The 20,427-nt window shown below is 42.0% G+C and overlaps 1 protein-coding gene across 1 annotated transcript in view; it reads left to right on the top strand.

The window, feature by feature from the left end:
* The window catches only part of LOC126162366 (spindle and kinetochore-associated protein 1-like), a 95,926-nt gene that overhangs the window by 6,006 nt on the left and 69,493 nt on the right, over nucleotides 1-20,427 (top strand). The window contains exon 2 of the mRNA XM_049918820.1: nucleotides 19,995-20,212. Within this exon, the coding sequence (XP_049774777.1) occupies nucleotides 20,006-20,212 (207 nt within the window). The 5' untranslated portion in view covers nucleotides 19,995-20,005. The remainder of the gene's footprint in view (nucleotides 1-19,994; nucleotides 20,213-20,427) is intronic.

Here is a 20,427-nt window from a genome sequence, read left to right as displayed (position 1 = left end):
CATCAGTGAACCAAACAATGTCCCCTGTACAGTGTCGAACTGTTTTTTCGCATTGCTCCCTGCTTCCAATTATTATATTGTAAAGCTTGTTGAAGCTGTTGGAAGTTATTATATAGTCGGCAGGCATTTCCCCAGCCATTCCTATGTTTACCTCACTCACTATGTTAGTGTGTTATTCTGGAAATCCCGATGAGATCCAGTTTTTGCCGGTTTTGAGCCTGTATGCCCCAGCTGCTGCCTCTATCTTGACCCAAAGGTGTAGTGGAGGCATTTCCAGCATGGTTCCCATCCCAGCGGTTGGTGTGCTGCTAATTCCACCTGTTATGGCTAAGCAGGCCAGGCTCTGCACCTTAGCAAGGTCCTTAACTGCAACATGGTGTTCTTCTTTCTTCCACCACACACGGCCCCTTAAGAAATCCTAGGTCTAACCACTGTGGTGTATATCTAGTGCATACCTCTGGGGCTTAGGCCCCAGTTTTTACCATGAGCCCTTATGGTATTCCGTAGGGTACTTTTTGCCTTGGAACAGATACTCTTAATGTGAAGGTTCATGTTAGTTTCTCATCTAAGGTTACCCTTAGATATTTCACTATCCCCTTCACAGGCAGAGTTTCAGCAAAGAGCTTTGGATTCCAACTGGAGTGTTGGATATGCCTCTTCGTAAATGGCACCACAACAATCTTCTTAGGATTAACCCTCAGATCGTGTTTAATGCACCAATTTTGCACAATGTCCAATTCTCCTTGTGCCGTATTTCTACCTGGGTCAGTAAATTTGCCAAGTATTACTGTGACAAGGTCATCTGTGTATCCTTGGCAGAAGCATTGTTTGGAATTTAGTTACTCAATGAGTTTGTTCACCACTAGATTCCACAATAAAGGGGACAGAACTCCTCCTTGTGGTCAGCCTTTAGTGGTGTTAATTACCATCTTTTCATTCATCATGGTAGCCTCTACCTTCCTTCCACTAAGCATGGCCCTGGTCCACCTACTTACAGTGGCCTCTAGGTCATGCACCTCTGCGTGGAATCGAAGGTCATGTTATTGAAGGCCCTCTCGATATCCAGGAAGATGCAGAGGGCTATTTCTTGGAAATGAGGTGCTTTATCCACCCTTCCAATAAGTTGGTGGAAACTGGTTGATATGCATGTTGGTTTGAATGTAGGGGGGCCCTAATTAGCCTCCTCTCCCCAACATACACATTTACCAGTTTTTCCAATGTTTTGAGAATGGAGGACAGACTGATTGGTCTCATCCTTGGCCTTTGTGTGATCAATTCTCCCGGGCTTTGGAATGAAGATAACCTTCACTGCCCTCCAAGCATTGGGAATAATTCCTACTGCTAGGCTAAACCTGAATAACCTGCATAGCACTCTTATTAAGAGTCTCTCCTGCCTGTTGCAGGAGAGCTGGAAAAATTCCATCCAGGCCAGGTGGCTTGAACTGTTGGAATGTTCCCACCACCCATTGGATTTTATTAAAGTCCACACCGTAGAGTGTCTGAGAACCATTGTCTCTACGGGATCACATTCTGGTCTGTGTTGTCAGGCAGAGCATATAGAGGAAAGTGAGTTTTGAGGAGGATTTCCAGCGTCTAATGTGCTGTCTTTGTATATTCCCCATCCTCCTTCGTCAACGTACCTCCTGGGTTGATTGGTACTGTAATGAGGATTCTGTGAAGTCTGGCTTGAGCATCCGTGTTGTCCACTTCCTCGCAGAATGCCTTCCAAGGAAGTCGTCTTTGCTTGTCTTATTGCAAGGTTGTAGTTGACAAGGGCCTCATGATATTTAGGCCATTGTCCTTTACGTCTCGCAATGTTAAACAGTCTTTGTACCCATTTTCTTTGAATTTCCAAGTTATTATTCCACCAAGGCACACTCCTATTTGTACACTTCCTGGTGATTGTGCAGTTGTCCTGATGAGGTCACTATGACAGAGGTAACAGCCTGTGCTACTTCCTCAAACTCTACTGGATTCCTTATCGAGGTTTTACTTTCTGATAAGCTTAAGTCAAGGTCTCTCCTATATGTCTCCCAGTCTGTTTTCCCGGGGTTCCTATAGGTCATGGTCTGTCTAATTGCCATTTCAACCTTGAATTTAATGTACATGTGTTCTGGTGAGGATGGCTCTAACACGACATGCCATTGTTTGACATAGCTGCCCATCATCATGGAACCAAAAGTTATGTGAATTACTTCTTCCCGTCTGCTATTCCTGAATGTAGGTTTATTGCCCCTATTCAGGACCTCCAAGTTACCTAAAAGAAATTCAAGAAGGTACTCACCTCTACTGTTGGTGTCCTTTCTGCCCCACACTAGGTTGTGGGCATTGGCGACGCATCCCACCAGCAGTTGGTCACCTTGCCGATGGCAAGCCTCTACCAGTCTTCTCACCGCCAAAGGAGGAGGAGAGCTGTCTTTGTAAGGAATGAATGCTGAGGCCAAAATAATTTCCCTCGTGATACCTTCCCGACATTGCTGCATTTTAATGGTAACTAGGTCCCTGGTGCAGAAATCTATTATTAAGATGAAAGAAATTCCATTTCTTACATAGATGCATGTTCTGGAGTTTCTTAGGTATCTAGCATGAATCAGCTTACCTCCAGTGCCACCAAGGCCCGCTATGCCCCCTTTATATAAGTAGGGTTCTTGTATCAGGGCCATGTCCACTTCCTGCCTCCCCAGGTAGCGGCTCAGAGCAGCAGAGGCCCCTTTACTGTGCTGCAGATTAATCTGCAGCACCTTCAGTCTCTGTCTTGCTGCCATCATTGCCTTTTAGGTATTTGAGAACCCTGACGGTGACATGCGAGAACCCTAAAAACAATTTCGGGTCCTACTTTCACATTGCCTTCAGGGACTTCACTCTGACCTTCACCACCATGGTTCCTCCTTCCGGTACATCCTTCTGGTTGATCACTCTTCAGTCTTCTGTCAAGACTTTTGGGTTCTGAGCGCCTATTTTCTTGAACAGAGTCTTCGGGAAGACATCCTTAAGGATTTTTGGTACCCATATTGATACCTTTGCGATCTTAAGGAGCTCCGCTACCATCTTCAGCAGCAGCTTCGCATCTTCCCACAGGGATATCATGGGCACCTTGCCCTTAAGCCATTCCATCATGTGCACCCCCTCACAAACAAAAATGAGGGCACCACGATCTAGATAAACACTCCTAAAAGTTGGATCCTGGATCAGTCTCTCCCCCATTTACAAAGAGGGCCATTTGTACATATTCGTCCTGCTGCGAGGTGATGGCCACCAGTGGATTGCCTTCCTGGATAACTGTCATCTTAGAAACCGCGACTGCAGTACTATAGGTCTGTTTCCCTATTTCTTGCCTTGGTTTTTTCTGGGCTCGCTTATCCAGGGAGGAGAGAGCCTTAGATTCTTCCATTATCCTCTTGCTGCCTGTCTTCGACGTTGTGGGCGTCTGCATATCCTCTTCAATCTGAGACAGTTTTTTCTTGGGAGTCTTAGGTTCAAGTCCCTTTAATTCCCTCCACTTGTCTTTAGGAAGCCATTCTTTCCCTTCCTTTTTCCTCAGTTCCCGGCCGGGTTAGGGATTTTCTTTGCCCGGGGACTGGGTATTTGCGTTGTCCTCCATCATTTCATTCTCTTCATTCGTGACAATCCTAGATTGGACTGTGTAAAAATATTGGACTGTGTAAACATTGGAACTTCGTATGGGCATTGATGACCACAAAGTTGAGTGCCCCACAAACCAATCATCATCATCATCATCTTAGCCTAGCCATCTGTGGACAACATAACTGCAGTTAGAACTCCCCTCCTTAGTATACTGAAGGCCTCACAGAGGTCTTCTCATATGGGCAATACCCTCCAAACCTAGACCACAAACAGATTTCCCGTGCTGTATCCTCACACACCTCCAATCCTCCACCACCACCACCACCACCACCACCACCACCACCACCACCATGGCTCAGCTACAAAGGAGGTCTCCCCCCCCCTCCAGTCATCAAATATCATCCTTAACTGGAACAACTGAACCAGGTCCTTTGCCAGAGCTTTGACTCTCTCATCGTGCCCTAAAATGACACATCCTACTCAGGATTCTTCCCAGCCTTCCTAAAGTTTTGTTCCATTGCCCACCAACCTACACAACAGCCTAGTCCATCCTCATGCCACTCCCTCTCCCTGTGGCAGACCATGGTGCAAGACCTATCCATTCCACCCACCCAGCACCACCTGTCACGGGCTTATCCTTCACCATCAGAGGCTAAGCATGTGTGGCAGCAGCCATGCATATATCAACTCTGCTGCAAACAGTGCTCAACCTTTTATGTTGGTATAACCAACCAGCTGTCCAGGAAGATGAATGGCTGCTTCCAAACTGTTGTCAAGAATGAAGTTGGCCACCCAGTGGCACAACACGCAGGAACACGCTCAGTTTCAATGGCTGCTTCACAAACAGCCATATGGATCTTTCCCTTCACCAACAGCTTCTCGGAACTACACAGTTAGAAGTTGGCCTTACAACACATCCTTCTTTCACGGAATCATCCGGGCCTCTATCTCAGGTAACCCACTGTCCCCACACCCTCAACCCAACAGTTTCCCCTTCCTCCATTCTTTCACCCCTTTCCTATTCACGTTGCTTTCAGCATGTGCCGCATTCCTGGTGGGATGTGCCAGCCCAAAGACCTGCCATCCCTTCCTCCCGCTTTTTTGGTCAGCAAATTGGCCACCTCATTCTGAGCCACAAACCACCAACTCCCTGTCTCCCTGCCTGCCTGCCTGCCTGCTTCCTCCCTCTCTTTCTATACACCCGGCTGACACTACTCCCAGCAAAAGCAGGCCACTAGCCAAAAAATAGTATTGGCATTTAGGTGTAGCCAACACCATATAGAGGCATAGGTGTGTGGGGGGAGTGGTTATGTTAATTACTCTAGCTCACCAGAGGATAACATGTGCATAGTACTGTTAGTTTTATTTATGTTTGTTGTTAATTACATACTGCCCAATTGTAAACACCCTTGAGGGTTTCATTCGCTTTCCCTAATAGGAGATCGGATGTTTTGTCAGTGGCTATGATGTGCTGTTGTTGGCAAAGAGAACTTTCTCTCCATGTTTTACACTGTCTTGGAAAGTTATTGATGTGTATTAAGAACAGTATATGACCCAATACACTACCCTGACAAACACCAATGTTCATATATTTTTTGTCTGACAATTTACAAAAAAATTATCAGTAGCAGCATGTGTGGACAATCTACACCTTTTGCACTTTTGCACCCTGTTTTCTAAGACAGAAACCACTCATTCACAGTTCCTCTTACCATTGGCACTTCTAGCTTGTCTATAGTATTTTATGGTCAAGTATGAAAAGCCTTACACAATTCTAACAAAATGCCTGTAACATAATGATCCATATTGAGAACTTAAAGTATCGTTTTTGTGACCTCTACAGTTACTGATATTTTACTTCTTCCACATTGGAAATCAAACTGCTTCGTTAAAGAGATTGTATTTATTCATGTAACTCAGGAGTTTCTCTTTTATGATTTCTTCAGTTGTTTTTTAGAGTGAGCAGAGCAGTGAATCTGGCCTTTAAATTATTTCCACATTACCTTTCTTTAGTAAGGGTACCACTTATGCATGGTTCAGGTACTCTGCCACGTGGCGTGGCTGCGCGGTTTGAGGCGCCATATCACGGACTGCGCGGCCCCTCCCGCTGGAGGTTTGAGTCCTCCCTCGGGCATGGGTGCGTTTTGTTCTTAGTATAAGTTAGTTTAAGTAGTGTGTAAGTCTAGAGACCAATGACCTAAGCAGTTTGGTCCCTTAGAATTCTCTCACATTTGAACATTTTCAGGTACTCTGGGGAGGCACATGAACTTAATTGATCCACTTATTATCTCTGTTAAAGGGGCTTGTGGGCTATGTATGCACACTTCCAAAACAGACAGGAATCTCAACTATGTCTGCTTATTTCTTATTTCTTAATTGTTATTCTCTCTTCTAAAGTTCCAGCTCTGATGTGGAAATAAACATCATTGTGCTTTCTGTATAAGTCACTGCTAGTGCTACATGTGTTTCAGGAAGATTTTGCTGCAGCTTCTCTGCAATACCAGAGAAATAATCATTTGCAGAATTTTCTAATGCCCGACAACTTTCTATTACCCGATTCCCATCTTTGATTTGTATGTTGTTATACTTGCATTTAAATTAAAAAACCTTAATATGCAGCATGCAAAAGATGTTTTTCTTTTGAACTAGCCTACTGCAGTTTCTTATACTTGTCTACCTTTTTCAGTTTCTTGTTGTATAATATCCCACACCACTTTGCTCTTGTTTCCTGCATTATATATTCTGCATTATATATTAATTTGTCATTGAATAATTTTTTTTTTTTTTTTTTTTTCTGCAAGCAGTATCCTCCTATATATATTTTTATAACTGTGAATACCTCAAGGAACTGGATTAGTTTAGTGCTTTTGGAACTGGATTAGTGCAGTTCTTTTGCAAAGAACTGAGGAATTTCCAATACCCGCAGTTATGCACCTGTTTTCCTTAGCTGGTACAGTAGAAATAGCTACTTTTGGAAATGGTGCCTCAAAAGTTAATTTAAACAATGTGCAGAATTTAGTGAACTGGCACCTAAACCTCCAGATGTCAGACACTCAGATCAGTACCAAATGTTGTTTGTGGATAGAGTATCAAGCAAAACACCGATTTACTGAGTGCTATGTGCTGCCAGCTAGAACATGCACAAACGCTAATCAAAAGTAACACCACAACTCCGGAGCACATGAGAGGCATATCTGTGAGTGACCTCATCCCGCTAGTTCCAACATTCCCTCCGATGATCTCTGTGTTGTTGTCTCTCAGCAGGTGGTGTCATTTTGGCATCACCAGTGTTCTTGGGAAGAAACTTTGGGTTATTTAGCCTCTCCCAGCTTGAACAGCCTGCTCTTGTCCCTCTCACTGTGAGATCATCATCTTAATTAGGTTGCGTATTGCACAGGCTTTCTAGCTATTACCATTTCTTAAATGGTGCTCCCCCACCACTTTGTGCACATTGCGCTCAACTTTTGACGGTCCCGCCATTTCTTGACGGAATGTCTTTTTTTAACCGCTTACGTTCTTGTGTTTGCCGTCAGAGTTATCTGCTGTTTTAGGGAACTACACGCGGGCTGTCAACCGCGGTTTACTTTTTTATCTGATGCAGCAGTGTGGCGAAGGCCATTTAATTTTTAGTTCTGGACCTCTGTTGCTCCAAGACGTATTTTATAGACCTTTCCCCACATTCCTGTTTTTAGCTGTCTTTCCTCCTTTGATTGAGATTAAAGTGTAAGCATTTTTAACTCCTCTCTTTTTCTTTGTGTTCTACCATTTCGACATGTGTGCATATGACTCTAGTTGTTTTTGCACCCTAAAACAAAACAAGTCAGTTGGTTTCAAGACGACACTTAAATATTGTGGATAAAACATTTCCATTTTACATCGTGAGGTGTGAAACTGACATTGATAATCAAGATAGCTCCAAGGAAGGATCTGAGGTGGGCAGGGGGGGGGGGGGGGGGAGAGGGAAGAAGGTGGTTCACTGACAAAGAAAAAAAGTTATATTAGGCTTTTACTGTAGCTTAAGCTGATCTCTGGATTGTCCTGTTATAATAACAGGGCAACAATTTTTTGGGTTTATGTTGAAACAGAATGTAAATCATTAAATTTAAAGCATGAGCTGTATAAGGGACAGCTGGGGAACAACTATGCCAAAAAATAAATTTTTAAGAGTTTTAAAGTATCTATATTCAAGCCCTGAAAGATCACTGTGATGTCTACATCACTTGAAGGAAGTGAATTTGTAAGGTGAGAGAGATATATCTTGCATATCCTGAAGAAGAAGAAGAAGAAGAAGAAGAAGCAGCATATGTGACGAAGAAAGCTGGCATGTATCTTGCTTCTGAAATTACTCTACTAGCAGTAATTAATACAGAGTGTGTTCTGTACCTAAAACTTCAAAGTAGTATTATAGTAACAAAGCAAAAGTGCATAACTTCACTTTTTTCTGTGTATAACAACAAAGGCACCCACCTCTGAGTGGTACAGACTTGAAGGAAGTCAGACTGCAAATGCATTTATATCCTGTATTGCTAATTTTATGGAACATCAAGCCAGAAGATAAATCTCATTTGTGATTACTGTTCCTACCAAAACAGGAACAAGATTTTAACAAGTGCCCTAAATGACTTTACTGTCCCACTTGAACCTGAGATACAGAAATACCAAGGGAAAGACAACATGTTGGTGTAGGTAGTTAGTGTACATTCCATATTGGAACACATTTTCATCCCTTCAGTATATACACCAGCCCGCAGGGCTTGCCCCTGTGGGTCCGGGGGTTAGAATAGGCCCGAGGTAATCCTGCCTGTTGTAAGAGGCAACTCTCTCACATTTCGGCCTTTATGTGGTGGCCCCCTGTAGGGTTTGACCTCCATTTTTCAAAATTTTCCTGAAGTGCGAGCCAATTGGGGAAGGGCACCTTACATGGTGCATAGTGTCAATCATGTGCTGAGACCTCGTGCATCCTTCGTTGACATGGATCTGCACTTCTGCTCGTTCTCTAGCTGTTGGGCTCGATCACCCTCCTGGGTACATTGTCCTCCATTCTCTGTGAAGTATCGCTTTCTGCACTGTCGACGATAATGTACTTCTTAGCTTGTTTGCACCTGATATCCGGCATGGTAGCCAGTCCATTGTGGTGGGGCCGCCGTGTACCCTGTTGGTTGTAGCCCCCTGACCACACAGGGATCGCTCTGGTGATGCCTGCGCTGTTAACTCCCAACGTATGCCAAGAGGTAGATGCCTGACTCCCTTTGGCGTCGTGACTCCTGCAATAGCCATCCTGCCAGGTGGCCTTTGCTGTGGCTGGGTGGTGCCCATGGGGAGGGCTCCTGGCTGGAGTGGGTGACATCAGAGCGGATGACATGCCATGAAGCGTAGTACGTTATCTCTTGCTGGTGGTCAAACACCAGCAGTCTCTAAGCGGTCAAGGTCTAACTTCATTGCTAAGAAATACGACTCCAAATCCTTCCCCTGCTGGCCACACCATGGGAGGAACGCCAGGCTAAGGATGGCAGTGAAGATTATTCACTCCGGCACCTGGTGTGTACGAGAGCTGATGGGAAATCTTTCTTATCAATGAAACCTCAGTTTATTGTGGGACATTTAGAGGACAAGTTTAAGAAGGTGGAGGGCTTGTCCAAAATGCGATCAGGGTCAGTCTTGATCAAAACAGCATCCTCTGCCCAGTCACGGGCACTACTCTCCTGTGACGAACTGAGGGATGTTTCTGTTTCCATCACACCCCATAAGATCTTAAATATGGTCCAGGGTATCATACTTCACAGGGACCTTCTTTTGCAGTCTGACGATGAGCTGCGTGCCAATTTAGAGTGGAAAGTTGTCCATTTTGTCTGGCGTGTTGACAGAGGTTGGAGGGATAACCAGATTGCCACCGATGCCTTCATCTTGGCGTTTGAGGGTGACACATTACCTGAGAAGGTCAAGGTGATGGTCTACCACTGTGACGTAAAGCCATATATCCCTCCTCCGATGCTGTGCCTTAAGTCCTGGAAGTTCAGCCATATGTCTTCCCGCTGTGCATGTCATAATTGTGGACGTCCGTCACATCCCAATAACCCCTGTGCCCCGCCTCCTGTCTGTGTCAACTGTGGAGAGCACCATTAGCCTTGCTTGCCAGACTGCATGATTCTCCAGAAAGAAAGAAAGAAAAATAATGGAATACAAGACCATGGACTGACTGACCTACATTGAAACTAAGAGAGATATGCACATCCTGTGCATGTGTCGTTAACCTAATCCGCCACTATGACAATGGTTCTACCGTCTTCAATTCTGCTGCGTACAGTTGGCTCTCAGGACTCCACACTTGCCCCCTTGAGGGTGGGGGCACTTCCATCCCTGTTGCTCCTGCACTACCTACTTCAGGAGCAACCCCCCCCCCCCCCAACTAGCTGGAGAAGTGAAAGTCTTCTTTGGCTCTTCTCACCAGGAAGGGATCTCTTGGGTCACTCCCTTCCCAGGTTCCTACCAGTAGCAAAGCTGACACCTGGCAGTGGCTGAAGCAATCATAGGTAGCTGCTCATAGGGCTTCACGGTCCTCCTCTGTCCCTGAGAATGAATCAGTGAAGCCCTCCCAGCTGGACAAACCTAAGGAGCAGCGAGAGAAAACTAAAAAGAAAAAGACACCCAAGAGCCAAGGCACTGTGGTGGCACGCACACCACCACTACCTACGGGCTCTGTGTCTGAGGATGAGGTGGAGATTGTATCGTCCACTGAGGTCATAGATTTCTCTGCCTTCAGATACAATGCATGTCAATCGCTCAGGTACTCATCTGGTGGCAGCAGGTGACCCTGAGGCGTACACTGCCTCATTGAGTGTTTCATGCCTTCCCAGTCTCACTATCACGTAATTTTCCAGTGGAATTGCAGTGGTTTTTTCCACCGCCTGGCTGAGCTACGGCAATTATTAAGCTTTACACCTGCTTTCAACATTGCCCTCCAGGAAACCTGGTTCCTGGCAATGCAAACCCCTGCCCTCCGCAGCTGTAAGGGATATTACAGGAACCGTAATGACTGTAATAGTGTGTCAGGTGGAGTTTGTGTCTATATCCTGTTGAGTAGGTCACTGCAACGATTGTTCCTGCGACTGAAAACGTGATCCTTCATTCTTTAGGGTGCCACTGGTGAAAGACAGTCTCTTGGTGTTTGCCAGAAGTCACTGAGGCAATTAAAGACCGTCGGTTGAGCTCTACAGCGACATAGGCGGCAATCTTTCCTAGAGCACCTAATGGCCTTTAACTGGTTCTGTGCCCACATTCACCAGCTTATCAAACGACTTAAACAGGAGTGTTGGGAGAGATAAGTCTTGACCTTGGGTTGCCATAAATCATCTTGCCAAGTCTGGATGAAAATCAGACAACTTTTTGGGCACCAGACCCCAACGGGTGTGTCTGTCATTAACATCAATGGCATGTTATCTACCAATGTGATCACGATTTCCAAGCACTTAGCTGAGCACTATGCTCGAGCCTCTGTGTTGGAGAACTACCTCCCAGCCTTTTGCACCCTTGAACAGCGGAAGGAAAGGAAAGTCCTCTCATTCAATACAGGCCACAGTGAACCCTGTAACGCCCCATTTACAGAGTGCGAGCTCCTCAGCGCCCTTGCACATTGCCCCGACTCAGCTTCTGGGCCGGATCAAATTCACAGTCAGATGATTAAACTTCTCTCATCTGACTACAAGCGCCATCTCCTCGTCATCAACTGGATCTGGTGCGATGGTGTCTTTCCATCGCAGTGGAGGGAGAGCACCATCATTCTGGTGCTCATACCTGGTCAAAACCCACTTGATGTGAATAGCTATCGGCCCATCAGCTTCACCAACATTGTTTGTAAGCTTCTGGAATGTATGGGGCGTTGGCAGTTGGGTCATGTGCCCTACGGGCTCCATCTCAGGGTGACTTCCGCCCCAGGGTGACTTCCGCCCGCAGTGGAGGGAGAGCACCATCATTCTGGTGCTCATACCTGGTCAAAACCCACTTGATGTGAATAGCTATCGGCCCATCAGCTTCACCAACATTGTTTGTAAGCGTCTGGAATGTATGGGGCGTTGGCAGTTGGGTCATGTGCCCTACGGGCTCCATCTCAGGGTGACTTCCGCCAGGGTCCCTCGAGTCTGCCATCCGAACAGCCTTTCCAGATGCCAGCATCTGGTTGCTGTCTTTTTGACTTAGGTAAAGCGTACAACATGATCTGACGACCTCAGTCGTTGTCACGTAGTATGAGTGAGGCCTCTGGGGCCCACTCCCGATTTTTTATTCAAAACTTCCTGTTGCTCTATCTCTACTAATCTTTGCTTGTCGTCATTTGTGCGTTCTCTTTTGAACTAAGAGTGCAACAGCCTCTGGTTCTCACCATTTTCCAAATCCTGTTATTAAACTATGGTTGCTCTTTTCGGCCCTGAACCTTTTATATTGATTCAGTCAAAATTTGAGAGAAAGATAAATTTAACAGTGTGCATTCAGATAACATTTATGAACAAGTTGTACCACCCATTTTATAACAGTATTTTTTTCAATAAGTGTCAGGAATTGTGTAGCAATATTCATAAACTGAGTGAACTAATATTCTATTAATTTATAGGTGTTTTAGTGTGTTTTTATAGCTTAATTTGAAATAGGGTGCAAATAATTAAGGGAACCCAGTACTTGGGCACTGTCACAACAGAATATTATTCTGTTTAATTTTTGATAATTCCTGAATACCCATTTTAGACAGTGTGTGTTCATCAAACGTGAATTTGTCATATTGCAAGCTCCTAAATCCATTCTCTAAGTTGAAATCTGTACTCAGCAAGTTGCCTTAGGTGTGTGGTGGAAGGTACTTCTGATACGTTGTCTTTGTGCTCCAAACCTTGTTCACCCATGAATGTGTGTGGAAGGTAATAGTCGGTAAACTTCTGTATGAGCTCTAATTTCTCTGATCTTCTCATTGTAGTTATTTGATAAGACACCTATGGGAGAAAATAATGTTGCCAGACTCCTTGGAAGGTACTCTCTCGGAATATCAACAGTAAACCTCTCTGTGATGCAAAAATTCCTCACTTGTAGCATCCCCACGAGAATATTATCTTGACTAAATGATCTTGTGATGAAACACACTGCTCTTCATTGCATCTTTTTGATCTATTCTATTAGTCACACTTGGTAAGGGTGCCTGACAGATAAACAAGACTCTATAGCTGTCAAATTGAAGTCTCCCTCTATTATCACAAGAAGACCAGGAAATTTACTCACCACATTCTGCAAGTTCTGTGCTCAGTCACTACACCTCCTGAGGCAAATGGCCTATAACAGCATGTGATTATCATGTTTGACCCAGATTATTTCACATTCAGGACCACTAATAACCTCAATAGATATTATTAAATTCTTTACAACAATAAATATGCGTCCATCACTGGCATCTGACGTTTTCTTAGTGTAGTAGCAAACCATAAAAAATTTGGAAATGAGGTAACTGTATGAAATTAGATAGAATGCTGCTTACCACAGGGGATGTTTTGAGTCCCACACAGGCATATTACAAATCGTATGTTAGATATTATAAGTTATCCTCCTTCAGATGTAGAAAAATAAACTCACATGTGCATACATGCACAGTTCGCACACATGGCCTCCACAGACTTCTTTCAGTGTGTTAACTGAGTGATGTAGTGCAGTAGTTGGCACACTGGACTTGCATTCAGGTCGGTGATAGTTCAAACCTGCATCCTGCCGTACTGATTTAGGTTTTCCACGATTTCCCTAAATTGCTTAAGGCTAATGCCCAGATGTTTGCTTTGAAAGGGCATGACTGGTTTCATTCTGCTTCCTTCCCTAAACCGAGCTTGTAGTCAGTCTCTAATGACCTCGTTGTCTTGGGACGTTACACACTAATCTCCTCCTCCTCCTCCTCCTCCTCCTCACAATATACCTGCATTCCACTCACTGCCTACCCTATGTGGTAAGTAGCAATCTATACTATTTTATATTGTTGCTATCCTTGCTTCACGTGGAGACGCAAGATGCTGTTGTAAAAACGAATCCTGAAGTAATAAATGTGCTGAGGAGATCAGTAATAGTGGAATAATAATAATAATAATAATAATAATAATAATAATAATAATAATAATAATAATAATAATAATAATAATGTCCCGTGGAGGCCCGGGAAAAGAATAGGCCTCCGGTATGTTCTGCCAGTCATAAAAGGTGATAAAAAGAACAAACCCTAATAGGGCTAACCCCCTTTTTAGTGTGATTAGTTGGTTCAGGACAGAACTAATGAAGCCTCGGACAAGCGCTGTCATGGTCGGGGACGACGCTTGAACCCTATGCCCGTCCACAGTGGTAACGACACTGCTAGCCGCACGGAAAATGATTTAAATCCAAATAGAGGTGTTTTGCAGGATATGCTTCCTGCAACCACTCTAGAAGGAAAACAAAGACAGAGGATGAGATAGTCAGATGAAGTTAACTGGCACCTCATGTTCTGTTATTACCAAGCTACAAACTTAGGAACCAACACAACTGGATACAGATCACAAGTATACACAACATTTATTACCAGATACCCAGAATTAAAATTTTTAACAGGACGACGACTAGCTGATCAGATCCGTGTAATAATCAAAAATAACAGGATACCCCAGTCAGAATTAGAAAACATCAAACAAAAAGTACAACAAATAGTGGAACAAAATAATGTGCAATCAGAAGAAGAAGAAAATACAGTAATGGACACAAACATCCCAGAGCAAACAGACAAAGAACAACACACATCAATTAAACAATCAGAGGAAAGCGAAATCTTAAGACAGCCACCAGAACAAGCACAAATAGAACATGAAGTGACACACATGTTAGATATAGAAGAAAAATTTTAGACCATTCTTGCATAGACCACCAAATAACCCACAAGTCGAAACAACAACAACTACTTCCAACACAATCATACATGACAAAATAAATGAAAATACAATGATGGAAGAGTTACAACTACTGGTTTATGTAGGAACACTCACTACACTAAATATACACACTAGGCAGAGATCAGAACCAACCAACACACAGAAGAAACACACAAAACCAGGATGGCAACACAGGCTACAGATCAGAATAGAAAAACTGAGAAGAGACATCGGACAGCTAACACAGTTTATAAGAAATGAAATACCAGACAAAAAACGAAAAAGGTTAGGTAAAATCTCACAACAAGAAGCGATAGAGCAATTAGATGAAAAAAAGCAGAAATTACAAACATTGACCAAACAACTTAGAAGATACAAAAAAAGTGAAAATAGAAGGAAACAAAACCAAACATTCAACACAAACCAAAAGAAATGTTACCAGACAATAGATAACACACACATTAAAATAGACAATCCACCAAACATAACAGACATGGAACACTTCTGGAGCAACATATGGTCAAACCCGGTACAGCATAACAGACATGCGCGGTGGATACAAGCAAGAACAGACACATACAAGATGATACCACAAATGCCTGAAGTGATAATTTTGCAACATGAAGTCATCCGAGCAATTAATTCTACGCACAATTGGAAAGCCCCTGGAAAAGATAAAATAGCAAATTTCTGGCTAAAGAAGTTCACCTCAACACATGCACATTTAACTAAATTATTTAACGATATGGTTATAATAGAAGGAAACATTCCACAAAGGAAAAATATACTTAAAAACAAAGATGATGTGACTTACCAAATGAAAGTGCTGGCAGGTCGACAGACACACAAACGAACACAAACATACACACAAAATTCAAGCTTTCGCAACAAACTGTTGCCTCATCAGGAAAGAGGGAAGGAGAGGGAAAGACGAAAGGATGTGGGTTTTAAGGGAGAGGGTAAGGAGTCATTCCAGTCCCGGGTGATGTCTGCTTGTGTCTGTATATGTGTGGATGGATATGTGTGTGTGTGCGCGAGTGTATACCCGTCCTTTTTTCCCCCTAAGGTAAGTCTTTCCACTCCCGGGACTGGAATGACTCCTTACCCTCTCCCTTAAAACCCACATCCTTTCGTCTTTCCCTCTCCTTCCCTCTTTCCTGATGAGGCAACAGTTTGTTGCGAAAGCTTGAATTTTGTGTGTATGTTTGTGTTCGTTTGTGTGTCATTACATAGAAATTAATGACACATACAACACAGAACAAAATTATAAATGAAGAACAAAAAGGCTGCTGCAAAGGAGCACGAGGATGTATAGAGCAACTGATAATAGATGAAGAGGTGACATATCAAGCTAAAACTAAACAAAGGTCACTACACTATGCATACATTGATTACCAAAAAGCTTTTGATAGTGTACCCCACTCATGGTTACTACAAATATTGGAAATATAGAAAGTAGATCCTAAATTGATACAGTTCCTAAACATAGTAATGAAAAATTGGAAAACCACACTTAATATCCAAACAAATTCAAATAATATCACATCACAGCCAATACAGATTAAGCGTGGAATATACCAAGGAGACTCATTAAGTCCTTTCTGGTTCTGCCTTGCTCTGAACCCACTATCCAACATGCTAAATAATACAAATTATGGCTATATTATTACTGGAACATACCAACAAAAAATCACACATTTTCTATACATGGATGATCTAAAACTACTGGCAGCAACAAATCAACAACACAACCAATTACTAAAGATAACAGAAGTATTCAGCAATGATATAAATATGGCTTTTGGAACAGACAAATGTAAGAAAAATAGTGTAGTCAAGGGAAAACACGCTAAACAAGAAGAATACATATTGGATAACCACAGCGACTGCATAGAACCGATGGAAAAAACAGATGCCTATAAATATCTAGGATACAGACAAACGATAGGAATAGATAATACAAATATTAAATAAGAACTAAAAGAAAAATATAGACAAAGACTAACAAAAATACGAAAACAGAATTGACAGCAAGAAACAAGACACAAGCTATAAATACTTATGCTATACCAATATTGACCTACTCATTTGGAGTAGTGAAATGGAGTAACACAGACCTAGAAGCACTCAATACACTTACACGATCACAATGCCACAAATATAGAATACATCACATACATTCAGCAACTGAAAGATTGACATTAAGCAGAAAGGAAGGAGGAAGGGGATTTATCGACATAAAAAAACCTACATTATGGACAGGTAGACAATCTAAGAAAATTCTTTCTAGAACGAGCAGAAATTAGCAAAATACACAAAGCAATCACTCATATAAATATATCGACTACACCATTGAAATTTCATAACCACTTCTACAACCCTTTAGATCACATAACATCAACAGATACGAAGAAAGTAAATTGGAAAAAGAAAACACTACATGGCAAGCACCCGTATCATCTAACACAGCCACACATCGATCAAGACGCATCCAACACATAGCTAAGAAAAGGCAATATATACAGTAAGACGGAAGGATTCATGATTGCAATACAGGATCAAACAATAAACACCACATATTACAGCAAGCATATTATTAAAGATCCCAATACCACAACAGATAAATCCAGACTTTGCAAACAACAAATAGAAACAGTAGATCACATCACAAGCGGATGTACAATACTAGCAAATACAGAATACCCCAGAAGACATGACAATGTAGCAAAAATAATACAACAACAACAACTTGCCATACAACATAAACTAATAAAACAACACGTTCCCACATACAAGTATGCACCACAAAATGTACTGGAGAATGATGAATACAAATTATACTGGAACAGAACCATTATAACAGATAAAACACCACCACATAACAAACCTGACATCATACTCACCAAAAAAAAAGAAGAAATTAACACAAATAATTGAAATAGCCATACCCGACACAACAAATATACAGAAGAAAACAGGAGAAAAAATTGAAAAATACATCCAACTGGCTGAGGAAGTCAAGGACATGTGGCATCAGGATAAAGTTGACATTATACCAATTATACTATCAACTACAGGAGTATCCACCAGTACATCAACGCAATACAGCTACATCCAAACGTATATATACAACTACGGAAATCCGCAGTTATTGACACATGTTCAATTACCCGAAAGTTCCTAAGTGCAATGTAACATATACCGTACAGTTAAAAGGAAGTCACACTTGATCAAGGTCTGCGTCACTTTCCATTTTTAACCAGACATAACGTCTGAGAAAGGAAAGATAATAATAATGAGCGTATGGCATTGGTGGCTGGGAGACTCCTCGTGGGGGTGGTTCGGCCGCTGCTCCACAAGTTGTTTAGCACCACTGCGGCCACTTGCCAGTGAATGAGGATAAAATGATAATGAAAGACACACAACACCCAGTCATCTTGAGGCCGAGAAAATCCCCGAGCCCGCCAGGAATCGAACCCGGGACCCCATGTGCGGGAAGCGAGAACGCTACCGCAAGATCACGAGCCGCGGACAATAGTGAAATAAAAAACTTTCATTAAATTTCAGTCCCTGGGACAGTCATACATTCAAATCTCTTCAGCTTCTTCAGGCATATGTGGAGCTCTGCCTGAGTGGAAAGTGCTTCATTATCTAAACTGGGTAAGGATGAATACTTAATATCAGTTTTAACAAAATCACAGTGATGTAGTTGGGCAACTTGCTAGTATTAATACCTATTCTGTGAAGATTGTAAGAGGACAGTCCATCTGGTGCTTTGATACAGCATGACTAATAGTAACTGAGCACATGAAGCCAATCAGTGTCTTCTTGTCATTAGAAAGTAGTTTTGATGAGATGATATCATTTTGTACTTAGAAAATATTGCTAAATGGATTTATATAGTCTCTTGAGTGAGTGACTGAGAGTGGGAAACTCTTAATAATATCTGATGCTTCCTGTGGTGCCACCAGATCCATGAAGTTGGATTTTTTATTTTTAGTATACCTGCATGAGAAAGTCATTGACAGTTGAGCATGGGCATGGGGGGTGGTGGTGATAATTCTCAATTAGCAGCATGCGCAGTATGACTTTGATAAGAACAGTTCTCTTCTACCAGCTGCTTATGTATAGTATTTAATTAATTAATCAAACTGATAATGGTGTGAATTGTAAAAATTTAGGCTTTTTGACTTCATATTCATGGAGAATATTAACTGGTTGGTACATTGATACCTAATTATAGCAGTACTCAAGACACTCAACAGCTAAGTTCTTCAGTTGTTGCAAATGAGAGAGACTTAAATATCCAGGAATTGTGCCAAAGTTTGCAACAGCTCATTTTTACTGTGATGTAGGTTTCTCACAGTGTGAGGAGCATGAAAAGATCTGTTGCACTGGCCTGACGATCTTCAGATTTCAGTAGTGTTACTCATCATTTATTCTTGAACTTTTAAAAAACAGACGAGTAAGGGCAATGAGACTCCCCCCCCCCTCCCTCCCTGTCAAATAATCAGTCCTCCGACATGCTGCACGACACGTAGCAGTGTCGTGATAAAGAATACTTGTACATTTTCAGCAGTGTTTCCTGACATTATTGATGACTTGTTTATATCCTTCAGCATTAACAAGTTCTTTGGTACTCTAAAGGAACAGTTACGACATTTTCAGTGTGACCAAAGTCATTCTCTTGGAAGTGCTTTCAGAACAAACTGCATTTATTGTTTGCAGTTAATTTTGGAGCAACCAAACAGTTTAATGTGAATTCTGAACTCAGCATTTTTCACTTTCCTGGAGGTGAAAGGAGTGAAAAGAGACAGATAAAAATCTACCCCTAATCAGGGAACAACCTGAGGCCTGTGGATCTGTTGTTGGCACTTTACCATTGAGCAATAAAGCAAGATGATTACCACACAGAAAATTATTTGTTCTAGAATGTAGGATGACGGCTTCCATTTACAATACTTCCAGAAATTTATTATGATTGAGCTGACTTTGTGATTACCCAACAAGACCCTTGCTCAACCCTTCAACTGCTTTTTTGTAGAATATCAGTAAATATGTCGGAAACATATATTTCTTGACCCAGATTCCCTTTTAAAGCACAAGAGAACTCACTGACTACATTATAGGCAATGATACCTTGCTATGTGATGCTTGCCAGTGACATTTGGTCTTTTGTTTTAGTTTAGCCTAAAATTATTTCTTTTTATTGTCCTGTTCTTAGTAATACGTAAGCTAATTTGAAAATTATTCATTTTTATCTACAGAATTTATATTGTGTAAATTTATCTAAATAGGAAGATTCTTCATGCTGAAACAGGTGTTTCTATGTTGGAAGTGTACATATAATTATTTTGCTCCAAATTTTTTGTAGTTAGTCTCTGTTTTTAATACTCCAATATGCTAGTGGCAGTTATTACAATATATTTGGTAACACTTAATTGCTGACTACTCTACCTATATTTGCCTTGTAGATTTACAATGTTTCTTTCATTTAAGGTGCAGCACCAATGTCTGCTCTATTATTATCCGAACTCTCTTATTTGGAGGAAAGAATAGACAGATGTTTGGGAATGGTGGAAATTTTAGATGGTGTCAATGATAATGTGGTAAAACGTTGTGGTGTTTTGAGCTCTGAACTAAATTTATGTCAGAAATATGTGGAAGAACTACATACACTTCTGTTTAAGTACTCATCAGAAATGGAGAAAACCGAGGTATGTATGAACAAAATACATGTACAGAAAACAGAGTAAGATATTAGACTACTACAAGGGATAGTCATAATGTTTTAATTATTACCTTGAGCAAATAAAGCTTTGTAATATTTTGTTTCTTTGCAGTTCTGCTACAAACTGAAATCGCTGCACCACAGTACTACAGCATGTCATGAGAGGAGGCAAAACAAAATGGGGTAACTCATTGATAAAGT

The sequence above is a fragment of the Schistocerca cancellata genome, chromosome 2, assembly GCF_023864275.1.
Source record: "Schistocerca cancellata isolate TAMUIC-IGC-003103 chromosome 2, iqSchCanc2.1, whole genome shotgun sequence".
In the NCBI taxonomy this organism is placed as follows: Eukaryota; Metazoa; Arthropoda; class Insecta; order Orthoptera; family Acrididae; genus Schistocerca; species Schistocerca cancellata.
The sequence above is the reverse complement of the archived record's forward strand: the minus strand, read 5'-3'. Positions and strand labels throughout refer to the sequence as shown.